Source organism: Pteropus alecto, unplaced genomic scaffold, assembly GCF_000325575.1.
Source record: "Pteropus alecto unplaced genomic scaffold, ASM32557v1 scaffold326, whole genome shotgun sequence".
Classification (NCBI taxonomy): Eukaryota; Metazoa; Chordata; class Mammalia; order Chiroptera; family Pteropodidae; genus Pteropus; species Pteropus alecto.
This window is the reverse complement of record NW_006438873.1, coordinates 702894-721351: the sequence shown is the minus strand read 5'-3', so window position 1 is coordinate 721351 and position 18458 is coordinate 702894. Positions and strand designations below refer to the sequence as shown.

General features: G+C 39.2%; 1 protein-coding gene across 4 annotated transcripts in view; it reads left to right on the top strand.

Moving 5' to 3' along the window:
- Positions 1 to 18458, top strand: part of ZFP28 (ZFP28 zinc finger protein) — a 30379-nt gene that overhangs the window by 788 nt on the left and 11133 nt on the right. Inside the window, exons 2-7 of one of the 4 annotated variants that reach the window (XM_006915923.3) lie at positions 283 to 374; positions 6077 to 6203; positions 6379 to 6474; positions 8324 to 8487; positions 8834 to 8945; positions 12829 to 17227. In XM_006915923.3, the coding sequence (XP_006915985.1) occupies positions 283 to 374; positions 6077 to 6203; positions 6379 to 6474; positions 8324 to 8487; positions 8834 to 8945; positions 12829 to 14534 (2297 nt within the window). In that variant the 3' untranslated portion in view covers positions 14535 to 17227. Of the gene's footprint in view, positions 1 to 282; positions 375 to 3677; positions 3803 to 6076; positions 6204 to 6378; positions 6475 to 8323; positions 8488 to 8833; positions 8946 to 12828; positions 17228 to 18458 lie in introns of those variants that run through there. The other 3 variants (XM_025049593.1, XM_015592525.2, XM_015592531.2) reach the window with 3 other exon arrangements.

The following is an 18458-nucleotide window of genomic DNA, read 5'->3' as shown; positions in this document are numbered from 1 at the left end:
ACCCTAAGCAGACATTCCTCATTTTCATGCTCCCAGGGAAGGAAACCACCGCCACCCCTGCTCTCGAGGCAGCCCGAGGTAGAGTAATGGCCATATCCCAGCTGCCTGTTCAAAAGTGGCCTCATCCTGTATATGCCAGAGTTATTTCTTTGCCTGCCGAAGTCCTTTCCGATTGATGGCTGTAGTAAGACTAAGCAGGAAGGAAGCCTTTCAGGGCTGGAGATGGAGAAATGCTGTGTAGACCTGATGTCTACTTGCCCCTTTCTCCCCCGCACCCCCCAGCTCTGTCTTGCAGCAACACTGCCCTTCCCCAGGAGAGGAGGCACAAGCAGGAGACAGCAGGGACAGGAAATGAACCCCAAGCCATGTCCCAGGTGAGTTGGTTTTTCCTGTCTCCTCTCTGAAAGGCACCCTTGCTTTTCAAGACTCAGTAATGTTGATTTCCTTTTAAAAAATTTTTAGTTTAAGAGACGTGTCCTAGGAGTTGGTTCCCATTTCCTGGCATCCTGGTGATGGGCTACAGAGATGGCCCAGGGCTTCTTTCCCCCTTCCTCTTTGTCCCATTCTTCAAAGGCGAAGGGATTCAGCTCCTCCCTGTGCCACTTTTCTCCGAGGGGACTCGGAGAAAGGTACTCCTCGTGGAAAACATGGCAGCTCTTTGTGCTGTACCTGCTTTATTTGATGTCCACTTCCTGCCAGCCTCTGGAGAAACAGATGGCCAAGCCCCAGTCCCTGCTAGGAGCTCGCAGCCTGTTGGTGGAAAACACAGAGCAAAAAGGTTCTAGACTGCAAGTGCTGGGACTGAGTATTGTGACAGTGGCTGGAAGGAGCTCTTGGTTTCTGTCCGCCCTGGGGGTAGGTTACAGTGTTTACCGACAGGTGATTTTTGAGCCATTTTGAAGGGAGAGGCATTCTCTAGCATGCAGAAGGTGGAAGAGCAGCATTTTCAGTGCAACGTGAAAGGTTTTTTCCCCACTGATTATGTGGCTCCTTAAAGTGTTAATAGTTTTGTTTGTTAGCTGTATCCCATAAATATATGTGGCTATCTTGTAAACATACAAATCGGGCTCCAGTTGTCCCACCCAAACTGCTTTTAAGGAGGTTAAGAGTGATCCCACATTGCCACCTGGAGTACTCAGTTCTTAGTCTTTTTTGACTCTTTGGTACTTGAAATAGCTCAGAGGTTGGCAAGTCATCCAGGTCTAGGGCTAGGTAGCAAATCTTTTAGGCTCTAAGGGCCATAAGGTCTCTGCTGCAGCTATTCTTCTCTGCCCCCCAGAACTAAAGCAGCCCCGGAGCGGGGAGGCCAACCTCTGAAATAGGTCATCCCTGGCCCTCCAATGGGACCTTTTTCCTCCTTAGCTTCTGGGATGCCACATGCCTCTGGCTTTCTTCCACTTTCCTGACCTCATTTTTTGCTGCTGGTTCCTCCTCATCACCCTGACTCGTAACTCTCCTTGTCTGTCCACACCTTACCCTGTTCTTGTCTATAAAAATGAACAATGTGCTGGCTTCTCCCAAATTCACTTTTCCAGCCCAGACCTCTCCTGCGAACTCCAGACCTTTGTATCCACTTGGAGGAGTCAAGTTGGATACAAATGAAACTTAACCACCTCCAGACGCAAATTCCTGAGATTCTCCCCCAAACCCACTCCTCCGGCAGTTGTCTCTGATCCAGACCGTGGTAGAATCATGCTGTCATTCACTCTGGCTGTAAACCTTGGCACCATCCTTGTCTCCTTTCTCCCTCATCTCCTGTATTTGATGTGTTTGCAAGTCCTGTCAGCACCATTTTAAATCATATTCAGAATCTGGGGCTAACCTCCCATCCCCACCACTGCCGCCTCGGTCCTCGTTACCTTACTGTTGGCCTCTAGACTCCTCTGCTGTGACCTGCTTCTCCTGAGGCTCCCTGAGGTCACTTCCCCACACAGCAGCCACAAGGGTCTGTTCTAACTGCTCTGTCACTCTCTGCTCAAAACCCCCCCAGTGGCTTCCCTGAAGGAAGCCAGAATACTTAATGTGATCTACAGGGCCTGTCCCCTTTGGCTCTGACATTGATGACACGCTCCCATCACTCACTTTGCTTGCTCCAAAATTGTCTTCTCATTTTCCTGATCACCCTATATGAAATTTCAAGCCTTTTACCCAGATCTTTATATCCCTCATCCCTGTTTTACTTTTCATAACTCTTAGCACTTCCCAACATCCCCTATTTTGTCTGCTTTTCTCTTGTCTGATTCCTTTACTGCAAAGTACACCTGACACAGGCAGGGATTTGAGACAGTTTTGCCCCAGTGCCTGATAGAGAAAATACTTGTTGGATGCATATTTGAATATAGTCTTAAAGTTCTCTTGTAGTTAATGTCTTGCTAATTTGATATAGTATTATGGTAATCGTTTTTATACCTGAAATGTGCTTTATCCTAGTTATTTCCTAGGAATATATTTGCAGCAGTTTTTATTACATTTGGGGTTAAAGTTAACTAAACTTAAATCAGAATACTTTTACAAGTATATTTGGGTGGAACAGCAATAGGGCCACAAAAGCTAGAATTCATGCCTTAGAAAAAAGTAAACTTCCCCCAAAATAACCCAGAAAGCATTACCAATTTTTTAGTTGTGTGCTTTCAAATTAACTAAATTGAATTGGAAAAAAAAAAAATTTCTTTCATGCACTTTTTTCCTGTAAAATGCTTTTTATTCAGTTCTTCCTGTAAAACATGAACACAGTATTTTTCTGTAAGGATGGAGTTGCTTTTGTTTTTTGTTCGTTGTTTTTAATGTCTATGTTTCATCTTTTTTGAGTGAGAGAGCACCAAATTAAATTCTTACATCAGGAGCAGATTCTGTACCTGTGTGTTTTCTCTGTGCTATAGTATGACATTGTGAGGCCCACTTGGAAATCTCCACACCTACATGGTAGCAACAGGAATAAAAATATGACCTGCACATTTGAGAGTGTTTTGTATCGCTTGAATGAAGCAGATTGGACCAGACATTAATTAGAGAAAGTGTGTTTTGCTTGAAAGCCGTGTTTTCCAGTGGATCTCGTTCTTCTGTCAAGGTGAAAGGACAGCAAGCATCCTTGCTGTTGTCTGAATGGAACCTTTGAAGGTGGCTTGGCAGTCACAGGTGTGGGCTATGGAGCCAGACACCTGGGTTCAGATGTTTGCTCTGGCACCTAATTGCTGTGCGGCCTGAGGCAATTTAAATGACACATTTTCTTTGTAAAAATGCAAATAGTACTTGCCTCATGACTCTTCTAGGGGTTAATTAAGTTAATACGTGCAAGGTGCCTGGCACGTGGTAAGAACTCAGTAAGTGTTACCTGTCAGCATTTCATGTCATCATGATTGTTTTAGGTGATACACATTAACAAAACTACATAACATAGGACAGAAGTAGGCAAAATTGTCCTATGGGCCACATCTGGCCCATCAGCTCTTTTTGTCTAGCTCACGAGCTACAGATGGTTTTTACATTTTTCAGTGGTTGAAAATCTTCAAAAGAAGAACGATATTTTATGACGTGAAAGTTATATGAAATTCTCATTTTGTGTTCGTGAGTAGAGTCTCCGTGGAACACAGCCCATGCCTCATTTACATAACGTCTGTGGCAGCATTTCTGCTTCACTGGCATATTCACTAAAGCATTGACTCTCCCCCCTTTTACAGAAAGACTTTGCTGACCTTTGAGGTAGAGGTTCAGAGCGAGGACTGTGGAGCCAGGCTGCCAGCATCAGATCTGGCTCTGCGGTGGGCTCAGGTTACAGCTGTTGCCTCACCTGGACAATGGGAAGGTGATAACACCGACTGTTGGGGTTGTTGTGTGTCTAGTATGTTGGGCCATAGCTGTAATTGTTATTATTTACAGTAAAAGATTTGCAAACAAAAAAGTCATTGATTATATGAATAACTGACAAAACGAGGGAACACATACTGTTGACAGGTCTCTCTTGAGCATCGGATTAGAGTGGTGGAGAAGGGGACATTTCTTATTAAGAAAACATAATCAGAACCACAAAAACCGAGTTGCCAAGTATAAGAAAAAGTTTCAGCCTGTATTCTTCCTTCTAGGAGCACCCACAGTCAGTTTTCTTACCAATGACAGTGGTAATAAATGGTAGAAAAGTGGGCATCATTTTCTCTGCATCAGTAAACTTCAAAGTTCTTGTAAAGATACTATAAATATAGTTTAAAGATTTTTAAAAGGTGGTATAATTGGTGAAGGATATCTGAAAAATATTTGGGATATTTGAATATTTAAAAAAAAATAGTGCAAGACTTGCCAACTGACAGTCATGCAATTAGATCTGTAAGACTGGAACCTGTGAAAGCCCATCTTCTACAGTTGGGTCAGAAACATAGAAGCAGCCTGTGTGTGAGCATCTGTATCTTTGAACATAGCTTAAAACAGTTGCATTAACATGTTTTTTGTTTTTAAGTCATTTTATTAAAGTATGATTGACATGTAAAAAGCACATTTTTAATGTATACAACTAGATGAGTTTGAGGATAAGTTACACTGTGAAACCATCACCACCATCAAAATTATAACCTTATCCATCACCTCCCAAAGTTTCCTCCCAGTTTTTATTGTTTCTGGTAGTAAGATCTACCCTCTTAGCAAATTTTCAGTATATAATACAGTATTGCTTGCCATAAGCACTGTGCTGTATAGAAAATCTCCAGAACATGTTCATTGTGCAACTGGAAGTTTGTACCTTTGACCATTGCTTCCTCACTTCTTCCCGACCCCTGGCAACCTCTATTCTACTTTCTGCTTCTAGGAATTTGACTATTTTAGATTCCACATTTAAGTGAGATCATGTAGTAGTTGTCTTTCTGTCTGGCTTATTTCACTTAACTTATGCATTGAAACATTAGAGTTTCAGTATACTTGTGGGTGTCCGCTGTGCAGAATCTTGCACAGTTTTCAAAACCAAAGGCATTTAACAAATTGCTGGTGTAACATGTGGATCAATAACAGATCAGTATGAACAGCACGGAGAGCTGGAACTGATTCTTTCCTACAAGATGAACACTCCTGCCAGTTATTCAGCCCATAGATCAGTTGCCCTGCTTTCATGGCCAGATGCTCCACCTTGCAAAATGACTGTTGCGAACCAACCACATTTGTTTTGGACTAGCTCGCTCAGGTGGGCACGGGAGTACCTCTTTTGATCAAAGCTCACACTAAGTTCTTGGCTGTTTCCTGCAAGTATCACCAAGCATTTTATTTTGTTTTATTTATTTTTTTAATAAACACTCAACATTTGGTGAACACCACAAGTCAAACAGAAAAATTTAGAACTCTGTTTGGAGATTCATGTTCATGTTTTGAGGTTCATGCCCAGGTTTATTTTCCCATTTGTTGTGTTGATCCAGGCCCTTCAAACATCCTCATGTTAAACACTGTGCATGGAACAGTTTACTTTTGTTATGTATCATTTTGAATGATGTCAAATATTTTTCTTGTGTGTACCTCCTTTTACCTGCACAGAATTGCCAGTTCCCTAAAGGCAGGGACTGTCTCCATATTTTTCTCTCTTTTCTGGATTTTATGACATAATGAGTCCAACTGTCCTGTAATTAACTAGATATCCAGATCACTAGACATTATTCTTTCCACGTATATTCTCTTACCCAAAATGAAGAAGAGGTAACCCTCAGTCCCCTATGTGAGGCTTCCATGACAAAGTACTACAGACTGGGAGGCCTAAACAGAGATTTCTTTTCTCACAGTTCTGGTGGCTAGAAGTTCAAGATCAAGGTGTTAGTATGTTTGGTTTCTCCTGGGGCCTCCCTCTGCTTCTCGCTGTGCCCTCATGTGGCCTTTTCTCTGTGTGGCCCCATTCTTGGTGTTTCTCTTCTTCGAAAGATACCAGTCAGATTGGAATAGGGCCCCACCATATGACTTCATTTAACTTTTTATTACCTCTTTTAAGGCCCTATCTCCAAATACAGTCACATTCGGAGGTACCAGAGTTTAGGACTTCAACACATGAATTTGAGGGACACAGTTCAGTCCATAAAAACCCCAGTTGTGATAGAATTTGGTTTTGTCCTTACAGAGCTTGGTGACATTTGGGGATGTGGCTGTGGATTTCTCCCAGGAGGAGTGGGAGCGGCTGAGCTCTGACCAACGGGACCTGTACAGGCGTGTGATGCTGGAGAACTACAGGAACCTGGTGTCGCTGGGTGAGAGTGTCCTCGCCCCTTCTCTCACCTTCCCCTTGTCTGCCACCGAAACCCAGAAGTCCTACTCCTTTAGCAAGGCTCACACTAGCCTTCTCCCATCAAGCCAGGGCCCCTGCATCTCAAATCTGGACAGACCAACAGCGTGACCCTGTCTTGTTTCATTTTATGTATTTAGGACTTTGCTTCTCTAAGCCCGACATAATCTCTTCATTGGAACAAAGGAAAGAGCTCTGGATGGCCAAGAGAGAGGTGACCAGAGGCCAGTGTCCAGGTGAGCGTGGGGTGTCAGGTGGGGTGAAGCCACTGCCGGTCACAGCTCAGCAACCTCAGATGTACAGGACTATCAACAGACTCTTCCTAAGCTCTGGGCCCAGAAGGCAAATGAAATCCTCTTGAGAATGGACCGCCCACGTGTGCATCCCCCCTGTCTGTCCTCTCCAGCTTTGCTCCCCTCCCTCTAAACATAACTTCATTTGCTCTCCTCTGGGTCCCAATTCCTAGCTCCTGCTCTGACCCATTGTCATTCAGACGTATATATCATCTTCGTTCTTTACAAAATCTTTACCTGATTTTGATGTCATTTTTATTGTCTTATTTCTCTTTGATTAATTAACTGGTTTATGAAGTTATTTTTTACTTTTATTTTTCAAATACAGTTGACATTCAATATCAAATTAGTTGTAGGAGTCTAGCACAATGGCTAGACATTTATATAATTTACAAAGTGATTCCCCGCAATAAGTGTAGTCCCCGCCTGGCACCATACAGAGTTATTACAATATTTTTGACTATATTTCCTGTGCTGTATTTTACATCCCCATGGCTATTTTGTAACATTTGTGAACTTCTTTTAACTGATTTTTACTGAGTGTCACCTTTGAGTAAGGCTATTAGGTACTGATTGGTAAGATGAGTGCAGGCCACTAAAGAATTAACCATCTCACCTGCAACTGATATAAAATAATATAGAATGTCAATTGTAATTGAAAAAAAAAAACGTTATTAAAGAATTAACCGTTTCAGAGGGGAGATAAGACATATCTGTACGTACCTTAAATAGAAACTGCTGTTCCCTGTATGGTAAGTGTAAATAGGTACTCAAGAGGAAAAAGAAAATTCATTCCCAGTTTTAAGCAGGGTAATGAGAGTAGAGCCTTTAGCAGAAACATTTGAATGAGAACAAAGAGATTGGTAGGTTAGGAGACGAGTTTGACTTTGGCCATAACTGATTTAGCATTCAAGTGGACTTCCCAGTGCAGACAGGCAGTGTGCAGTCAGGTGATTGGCTCTTGAAGAAAAGAACACTGATTTTGATTGATGGAATATTCTTTCAGATATTGTGATAATATTTATACCACTGGGGTATACAGAGCTTTCAACCACAATTATTTCTGGAACAGCAAATTACTCAAGTAAGATGAGGAATCAGAATTAAAGACTTCTGTTGGAGGTTTCTATAATAGGAAATAACAAGAATTTCTAAAGACTTGAGAATTTTGTAAGAGCTTACTGTTGAAATCATACTTCAAAGGAAAAGTTAGTATTGACAGAACAGAACAGGCTGCTTAGAGTTACAAAATACAATGGCTCACGTGATCAGCGTGTAGCATAAGAGAACTGAAATGGTGTTTCTGAGAACATTTTCTATTTAACATTATATTAAATCACGTTTTTATTAGCATTGTAATAATGGCACATTGCACTAGAGAAGAAATTTTTGCTGGATGAAATGGAGAGTCAAAGCAAGTTTTACTGAATAAGCGGAAATGAGGATCATAGCATTTTCTTGTGTAGCCTACCCTCCCCTCTTCGTCTATATTTGCCACATTTTAGATTTAAATCTTTGTGAGCTCTCTTATATTTTAGTCCTCCATTTATGTTTTCAGTTTCCTGGTAAAAGCATAATATACACTGTTTGGTTGACTTTTAGGTGAGAAAGCTGGTATTGTATCAGAGTTAAAGCTACATAAATTGGGGAATGTAAGGTCAGTTGGTCATATGGAAAAGTTTTCAAAATGATAGGCTTTTCTGAAGATTTTAATTCATCTGATTACATTTGGGAAGTTTTCTTCACACTAATACAGAATGAAAGCACTCTTTACTTTCTTCCTGTCTTCCAGACTGGAAGGCTGTGCCGGAGGGCGAGGAGTTACCTCCAAAGAAGGATTTGTGTAGAGAAGAGTTGTCCGAGGCCGTGCTCATGGGCAGACTGACTGGCTACAGTTTGGGGTGCTCCATGCTAAGGGAACACTGGGATTATGAGGCTCTATTTGAGAGGCAGCCGGTAAGTCAGGAGACAGATTGCGGGGCGAGGAGTCTGTAGACTTCAAATAATGAGTATCAAGTGTGGGGAAGTTCCGTCATTAGACAATCCACACTGTGTATGAGTTCCTTCTCAGCAGAATTACAAAGTCTCCATGGCAGAAACAGATTCTCCTATTCTTCTGTTCCCACCCCCCACCCCCCAAAACATATGCTGTAACTAAGCCTAGTCATTATGTGACCTAGATCACTTGGAACGTAAGTGACAGAGTGCCTCTTTCACAGCGTGTGGACACAGCCCAGCCTGCCAGAGCCATTGCACGTTCACAAGCATGGTTTGTACAGAAAATGCATTTGTGCCATTTCAGAGCTTGGTGACTATCACGAATATGGCCATAGACTTCTCCCAGCGGCTAGAACCAGCTAAGAGGAGCTTCTGTAAGAATGTGATGTGGGAGAGCCATGACCTGGGGTCAGTAGGTAAGGATGTCCCTGTCCCAAATCTGAATTTATCTTTCCTCCATTTGGAAGTATGTTTGTGTGTGTGTGTGTGTTGGGCTCCCAAGCCCAAAGATAAGAGTTTGCCATTTGTGGAGCTCAAAATTGGTGTCTTCATTAGGCTTGAAGCATCATCGCCTTTGCTGTTCAGTCACTCTTCACTTACCTCTCTGCCTCTTCCTGTCCTAACACTTTTATCTCAAAGCCAAGGAACTGGTTCTCACTTTAAGACTGCCAAGAGCATGACAGAACCCCATGTCTTTCCCACACGTAGGATGCCGCATTTCTAAGCCAGATTTGCTTTCCTTACTGGAGCCAGGGAAAGATTTTTTTGACAGCAGGCTTGTTCTCAGGTGAGTGGGAGGCCTGGCGTGAGACGCCCCCACAGCTTACCATGCAGCCCTTCCCGGGACCAAGTCCTGGTGTGTGAGAGTGGCCTGTACCAAGTCCTCTCAGTCTGGGCAGAAGACAGGTCCGGGCTTTCAGAGTTCTTTCCTCCCCCTCTGCTCCCTCCCCTTGGTGACAGCTCATTCCAGGTAGTGTACCTCCTGTTTCTGGCCACTGGGAAGTGCATCGGCCACTTGGTTCCTTAAGTGACTTTTCCCTGACCTGATACTTCTGGGCCATCTTCCAAAGGTGTACTCTTCTGTGATCGATCAGGCAGCCCGATCACCTCCTTATGCACTCATTCCTATAAGAACCGTGGATCGAAATTTACTTGAGGGCACCACTCTACTTGGCATCAGCAGGCAATTGGAGAAGAGATTCACGCATACCACCAAGCAGTTACTGTAACAGTGGGGGGGTGGGGGAGACGTGCATGGAGTTTGCAGACTCCACCGGGCGTTGCCGGACATAGAGGGGAGGATGCCCAGGAGCTTCCTGGTTTCAGTCTGATCTGGCAGGCAGAAGTCGGGTTGCAGGAAGTAGAGGGTCCCTAGTTTGGTACACAGGGAAGTGAAAGAACTTTCTTTAAAAAAAAAATGGTTTGTAGGAAATGTAATGCTATCACCTGTCTGGAAAAAGAGTAGAAAATCATGACCCATAAACACTGTATGTTAACAAGGCAATTTCAGACCCCTTTTGAGTCATAATAAACACATTTTTAGCATAGTAAGAATTATAATGTGTATTCAGGCAGGCATACAGATGTTTATCACATGGTTCCATGTTGTACATACTTAGGTTACATCACACTTACTGGTGTGAAAAAATACAGTTACAATAGATATCTTGATGTAAGTAAAAATTGCATGTGGGGGATTGCTGTATCCTTCAATATGATGGACATCTGCCAGGTTCTGAAAGTTTTCTTAGCTTTCAGCAGCTCTAGCAATGACTAGATGTATGGGTTTAATTGCATCTTCATAGCATGAGGTATATTGATGAAAATGTTTGCTTTTATTTGGCAAAAGATTATAATCTAAAGTTTTTTTTGTTATGAAAGAGGTTGAATACTTTCCCTAAATTTGGTTATTCTCTTTATCTTTTTATAAAATGTTTCTCATTTATACCCATTTCTGTATCCGTGTCTTAAATGTTTTAATAGTCCCAGTGACTGATGTATTGTCTGGAACTATTTTTCACATGTGGTAATAAGAGCTTTTGTTTTAATCAGGCCTTTTAAAATGGTGATATGTAAAACTTTGAAAATTTCTATGTAGTTTAACATTTTACAATTTTTCCTTTTATTTATATCCTTAGAAACTTGATGCACATAATTCTACTTCATTTTTTAAATGACTATCTAGTATTATAATATATGTGTATATATCATAATTTACTTAACTGACTGACTGTTGTGGACATTTAAACATTTAGGTCTCTTCTAGTTTTTACCTGTAATAAACAGTGGTCCAATTTGTGCATATCTTTTTGCATGATTAGTATTTTAAAAGTTTTATGCATGTAGTGCTATACTCTTGATGAACAATATGTGAGAAACCTGTTTCTGCACATTTTCACCACTAGTATTTGTTTATTTTTGCCAAGTTGTTGGATGAAAATGAGTTTTGTTTTAATTTTTATTTCCTAGATAACTTGTGATGTTGAGAATATATGCATTTAAATGCAGTTAGAGTTCATGTTCTGTAAATGGTAACTTTATAATCGTCACCCACATTTCTATTGGGTCCAACTTCTTTGCCTTCATATAGTATGAATATAAGTCCTGTTTTATAAATGTGATACATTTTTTTCCAGTTTCATGTAGACTGTAAGTTTGCACATGATGTTGCTATATAGTAGTTTACATTGGGTAGTATCATTATGTATAGAAGCATTTACTTTGTTGACTTTTTGTTTCAGTCATAGATTTTTCTTTTTATTAATAGATGTATTATTCCCATTTGTACCATGTGACAGATTTGTTTGGTCTTCTGTTACTTATTCTTTCTTGCTCTCATTTTATTCACGAACACACTGTTAAGTATTCCTATTCATGAATACAGGATGTCCTTCCATTTGTTTAGGTCTTCTTAATTTCATTCAGCAGTGTTTGGTAGTTTTCAGCATACAGCACATCCTTTGGTAAAGTTATCCCTAAATAATTTCTTCTTTTAATGCTGTTTGTCATGGAATTGTTTTCATAATTTCCTTTTTAGATTTTTTCATTCTTAGAGTATAGAAGTACAGCTCATTTTTTGTGTCGATCTTGTATCCTGCTGTTTTGATGAATTAACTTATTAGCTCTAATGAGTTTGCAGATTTTTAAGGATATTCTATATATGTGATTTTATCATCTTCGAATATAGTTTTACTTCTTCTTTTCTAACTTTGATACCTTTTAATTTTTAGTTTTAATTTCTCTGGCTAGAACTTTGAGAACAGTGTTAAGTTGAAATTGTGAAAGCAGACATTCTTGTCTTGTTACTGATCTAAGAAAGGAGGCTTTTAGTATTTAGTTGTCATTTAAAAAAAGAGTTTCTCTTTTTCCCTTTTTAAGATCATCCTTTTCCAGACATTTGTCTCTCTGCATTATCTCCCCATTGCCATTTTCATCTTTAATATTTATTGAGATATAACTACACATGCTCAAGTTTTGGTATATGTTTTAGCAAAAGGATTCCAGACACCTTAACTTTTCCCTATAAACTTAAAGTCTGAGATAAGACATTTTTGTTAGGTAGTATATGTGAACATAATTAAATATAATATTAATAGTTACCATTATTATGAAAACAGTCTCTTCAAAATGAGAAATTGCATGGCCCTATCCTTAATAAATGGCCAGAGAAGTAGGGATTTTGTTAGGCTTGTGGAAGCAAGCAGGTAAACGTAAAAATGATTTATATTACTACTGAGCTTTGGCCATCAATTAATTGGCAATGTAGCTTTTGTTGAAATTACTCAATTAAAATATAGTTCACGGAAAAACCATTTCCTGGTTGTAGGGGAATGACCAGGCTTTTAGACAGTCCTAATGAATATTATAGAATACAGTGTCTATTTTGTGTTTTGGCGTGTTTTTTTGTAAAAACTTTTGTGACGTGATGACTACTTTGGCATCCAAAGCAGGAGAGAGTGAGTGAGGTTAAAATCACTGGATGTCATAGCCTGTATTTTTTAGGTGGTGTGATTGCAGAGCTTTTTTTCTAACTCCTTACTCTTTTGATATGTAACTGATTCCACATATAGTTACTTATTTATTTTTACTCACATCTCCTAAAATTTCTGTATGAATTCAGTCTGAAGTCTGTTTACATACATTGTAGATTGCATGTTTAAACACAGTACTTTTTAGAAATGCATAATTTATGTGGTATAATTCACCATTTAGTGAATTCATTCACAATTTTCCTTTTAGCAGATTCCTTTTTTTCTAGTACATGATAAAGGAAATATTTGTTTTCTTGATATGTTTCAGGCCAACAATCTGTACATGAGACCCAGGAATTATTTCCAAAGCAGGATTTATTTGCTGAAGTGTTAACAGACAGAACTTTAAACACTAATTTGGAGTGTTCCACTTTCAGAGAAAATTGGGATTCTGAGGGTGTGTTTGAAAGGAAGCTGGTAGGTCAGGAAACACAATTCAGGCAAGAGACTGTCACTAATAACAAAACCCTCTCTAAAGAAAGAGAGTGTACATATAACAAATATGGAAGATGGTTCCCTTTGGATGTTTCAGAAGAGAGCATTCATAATCGTGATTCAGTTAAGAGAAGTTTCCCCCAAAGTACAGTGGTAATAAAACATACAGGAATCTATTCAGGAAAAAAACTTTTCAAATGTAATGAATGTAAGAAAACTTTTACTCAGAGCTCCTCCCTTACTGTTCATCAGAGGATTCATACTGGAGAGAAACCCTATAAATGTAACGATTGTGGAAAGGCTTTCAGCGATGGCTCATCCTTTGCTCGACATCAGAGATGTCATACTGGCAAGAAGCCTTATGAATGTATTGAATGTGGGAAAGCCTTCATACAGAACACATCCCTTATTCGACACTGGAGGTATTATCACACTGGGGAGAAACCCTTTGATTGCGTTGACTGTGGGAAGGCCTTCAGTGATCACATAGGACTTAATCAACATAGGAGAATCCATACTGGAGAGAAACCTTACAAATGTGATGTATGTGACAAATCCTTTAGATACGGCTCATCCCTTACCGTCCATCAAAGGATTCATACTGGAGAAAAACCATATGAATGTGACGTTTGTAGAAAAGCCTTCAGCCATCATGCATCACTAACTCAACATCAAAGAGTACATTCTGGAGAGAAGCCTTTTAAATGTAAAGAATGTGGGAAAGCTTTTAGGCAGAATATACACCTTGCTAGTCATTTAAGAATTCATACTGGAGAAAAACCTTTTGAATGTGGGGAATGTGGCAAATCCTTCAGCATCAGTTCTCAGCTGGCCACTCATCAGAGAATTCATACTGGAGAGAAGCCCTATGAATGTAAGATTTGTAGTAAAGCATTTACCCAGAAGGCTCACCTTGCACAGCATCAGAAAACTCATACGGGAGAGAAACCATATGAGTGTAAGGAATGTGGGAAAGCTTTCAGCCAGACCACACACCTCATTCAACATCAGAGAGTTCATACTGGAGAGAAACCCTATAAATGTACTGAATGTGGGAAGGCCTTTGGTGATAACTCATCCTGCACTCAGCATCAGAGGCTTCACACGGGCCAAAGGCCTTATGAATGTATTGAATGTGGGAAAGCATTCAAGACAAAGTCATCCCTTATTTGTCACCGTAGAAGTCACACTGGAGAGAAACCTTATGAGTGTAGTGCATGTGGCAAAGCCTTTAGCCATCGTCAGTCTCTTAGTGTACACCAGAGAATCCATTCTGGAAAGAAACCATATGAATGCAAAGAATGTAGGAAAACCTTCATACAAATTGGACACCTGAATCAACATAAAAGAGTCCATACTGGAGAGAGGTCCTATAACTATAAGAAAAGTAGAAAAGTCTTCAGGCAAAGTACACACTTCACTCATCAGCGAATTCATAATGGAGAGTCTTCAACACGTTCCTCTTTACCTTCCACATCAAGTCCTGTGGATCTGTTTCCCAAATTTCTCTGGAATCCATCCTCACTCTCATCCTCATAGTCTCAGTGTCATTATTTCACCTGACTACTCTAGTAGTTTAAAAACTGGTATCCCTGCTCTTTTATTTTCACCCTTTCCAAGTTTGTTTTTCACGTAGTAGTCAGATTGATTTAAGTGTAAATTCACTCCTTATGTAAAAACTTGCATTGAGATCCTTTTAACTGATTAATGCCTAAGATGCTCTTAACACAGTCCTCATCCATGTTAAATGTTGAGTAGTTTTAGCTCTTTTAAAAACATTCTGGCACATTGAAGCATTACCATAGTTAGCTTTGAGTAATAATGATGCATAGAACGGGGCACGGAGAAACCAGGTTTTAGATCAGGAACTGGAGTTTCAAGGTAGTCAGTGAAGCTTTGCCTACATTGGTTTAAAGCTTGATTTCATCATGTCGAGTTAGTGTTCTGGCTTTCCATCTAATCTGCATAATGTAAGGTGACGAGACCTTGTTGGTTAGAAAGTGTGTAGAGAAAATGGATGAGTAGGCCAACTGGAACAAAGAAATTTAAACGATCAGAGAGAAATGAAAGATGGTGTGCATAAAATTAAAATTACGTTAATCAAGATTTAGAAATTTTGGCAAGATTTGATCTGTTTAGTCATCTGGACTTATGAATGAATTCTATTAAACTTTCAAGGAAACATTAACCTGAGGTACACTCATCAAGAGAGTAGGGGTCAGCAAACTGATTCATGACCAAATTCTCACTGTTTTTGCATGGCCCATGATCTGATTAAAACAAACAAACAAACAACAACAACAACCAAAAAAAAGAAAAAACACTTTAAAGGTTGAGCAAATGAAGAGAACGATGTTTTAGGACAACATGAATATTATGTGAAATTTGAATTTCAATGTCTTCAAATAAAGTTTTATTGGCTCACAGCCACACTTCTTTGTTTACACATTGCCTATAGCTGCTTTCACTCTACAAGGGCAGAGTTGAGTACCTGCAGCAGAGACAATGCGGCCTGCACAACCTCAAACTTTTACTATCCTTTTACAGAAAAAGTTTGCCAACCCCTGCTATAGCAGAGAAGAATATGCAAAAGGTTCTAATTATTTCTGTAAGAGTAATAGAAATCTCACATCACCAACAAAAACTGTTGAGTGATTTATGAATAGAAGTGAAAGGAAATTATTAAACCAGATCGAATAATAGAAAATGTCAGTTAAGAAGTATATTTTTCTAGGTGAAATAATACTATTAATATGTAATGTAAATTTTCTTTCACAGCAGAGTCCCAGTAGGATATGTTTACTTTGACAGTTTTAGTTGAAACCATATGAGGAAAGATAATTTGACGAGCATAGCAGGGTATTTTGAAATAGGTTTCTTTGCATTTGAGATTTTGGTATATAAAAAGACTGACTTTTATTTGGGGGAAATGATGTTTTGATAGTTGGTTATCCACACTCCAAAACAAACAAAACATTGACACCTTCCAGAGAAATGCAATACAATTGTATATAATACAGTTGGATTTACTAAGTAAGACATGGAGTCCTAGGAGACATAAAGAAGAGAGTAAGTTGGCCTATACAAGGATTTAAAACTCTGGCATGGTAAAAGGTGCTAAAAAGATGTAAAAGACTATTGACAGAAAATATATACAACTTACGTGAAAAAATGTCAGGAACAAAATGCTATTACATATACAAAATAGTGGGAAAAAATTGACAGTGCATACCAACAGGCCTGTTACAGTTGAAGGATTCAAATGAATAATGAAAATTTGTGAAGTTTTTAACCTCACTAACCAGAAAATTACAAATTAAAGCAAGTTTTCTTGGCTGTCAGATGGATTAAAACCTAAAGTTTAGGTAATATCCAGTACTGGTATCAGTGCGGGAAAATGAGCACTTCATTAGCAGTGTAAACTTGTCTCATACATTTTTGAAAGGCAATGTGGCACGATCTGGCAACATTATAAATGTGCATTTCTTTTGAAACAGTAATTCTATGTCTAGGAATTTTATCTCTTTAGGTAGGTAGGTGTAAATAATGTTTATTGCAGAATTGTTTTAATTATGACAAATAGGAGTTCAGCGTCCTGCCAAGCAGATTGAATTGTGATTATTCAGTACTGTGTTGTCCAGTCAGTAGAAAGAAGTTAAGCTGTGTACATGCTTCCTTGGAAGAGTTGTCTATCCACAGTATATTAAATGAAATACGTGATTTGCAAAACTTTATGTATAAAATGATCTTGTAGTCATAGTCAAAATTAATATCTAATATGTATATTTTTGCATGTATGTATATGTGTGTGTATGTGTATATATATATTTTCAGAATATATGTTGAAATCTGTTTTTATCTTTAACCATACACACTTTCCTAGCTCTTGTTGGCACTTTCACTTTCTTCGTTCTGTATTGTTCTGGGAAACTGCCAGTCGCGCGTGGCTCCATTTAAGCCAATTAGATTTTTCGTTCTTTGTGTTTTGATTGGAGTCACAGGGACAGGAGCAAAGTCAATATTTGGCTTTATGTATGGCCCTAATGGGTGTTTACTTTCCATCAGTATTCACTTTGATTCGTTGAGATCCTTGTTGTACCAGCTATTAAGTATATGGAATGTCACTCCTGGACTGGAAGTAGTTGAAATTGAATCATCCTTTGGCAGCAGCCTAAAGATTTCTGCCTTTCTACCTATCACTCTGATCCATTAAAATGATTTCTGCTTCCTCACATCTTAGTTTTGTTCCATTCTTTAAATCTGAGGCAACTAGTATTCTTCCAATATTTAACTTCTAATTTAAGTAGGAGTTATCATCTTTCAACCAGAGAAAGCCAGCCCATATGGGAATTGATACCATAGGATGATTGTCATACTGCAGAGAAACAGGGTGTTAAAGATTGAGTATTGAGTAAGATAGATCAAAACACAGAGAATCTTATAATCCTGTTTTGTACTGGGAAAGGGTGTTCACAATACAACAGGATAAGCTCATTTTGCATTAGGGGCTGGATAGCACTTAACAAAAACTATAGGGAATGAAGAATGCTATTTTTATTAGTGCGTTGGGAATCATCTTACCACTTCTAACCGTGGGGCTGCAATTACTGGCAGCCAATTACAATAGTAGATCGTTAGTTGCTGAGCTTGATGCTTAACTGAATTCCCAACCTTATCACTTCTCTGAAATGGAAGTGGAGTCTTGGGTAAGATTTGAATCCACATTGTTGAGATGGGGCTGTTATGAAGGATTCAAGTGTCTCAGAAAACTTGAACTCTCTCAGACCTTAAGAAACCTCTGTACTAATTCTCGCCATACCTCCCTTTTGACAAAACTATTAGTCTCCGAGTCTGCTCTTCTGCTCCCACCATTATTGCTTGGTTAGTAACCAAAACCTGAATTTAATACAACCTGTAGTTTGAAAGACAAAGAGAATTTATTTTCAGCCAGAAATACTTAGTTTTACTAATTATACTATCAATAATCTAGGGAACATCATTGGAAATGTGTTTTAAGGGTTAGGAATTACTTTGCATAATAAATAAGGACAAGAGTTTATAATGCTGGATTGCATGATTTAAGTCCATGTCCCTGACTCATCTTTTGTAAGGGCCCCTGTTAACTCAGTAGCCTTTCAACAGTTTTTTGACATGAAAGAAGCCCCAGCATCTTAAAACTTTTCTTACATCTTATTTGGGGTACTGGGAATTCTTATGAGACCAACTGCATTTGGAAAGTGTATTGAATTATGGTATGTATACTAGTTGAATTATGAGGCAACAGTTAGCCATGAGAAGGAAGTGAAATGGTCATAATAAACCTCAGAACTCCAAGAATGTTCTGATATCCGATATTGCCATTGTACTTACTAATTGATTCCCATGGTTGAAACTACACCTAGGTTTTGTTTTAATTAAAAACTCTCTATGGTATGATCTCCAAGTCCCACAGCGACTTGCATC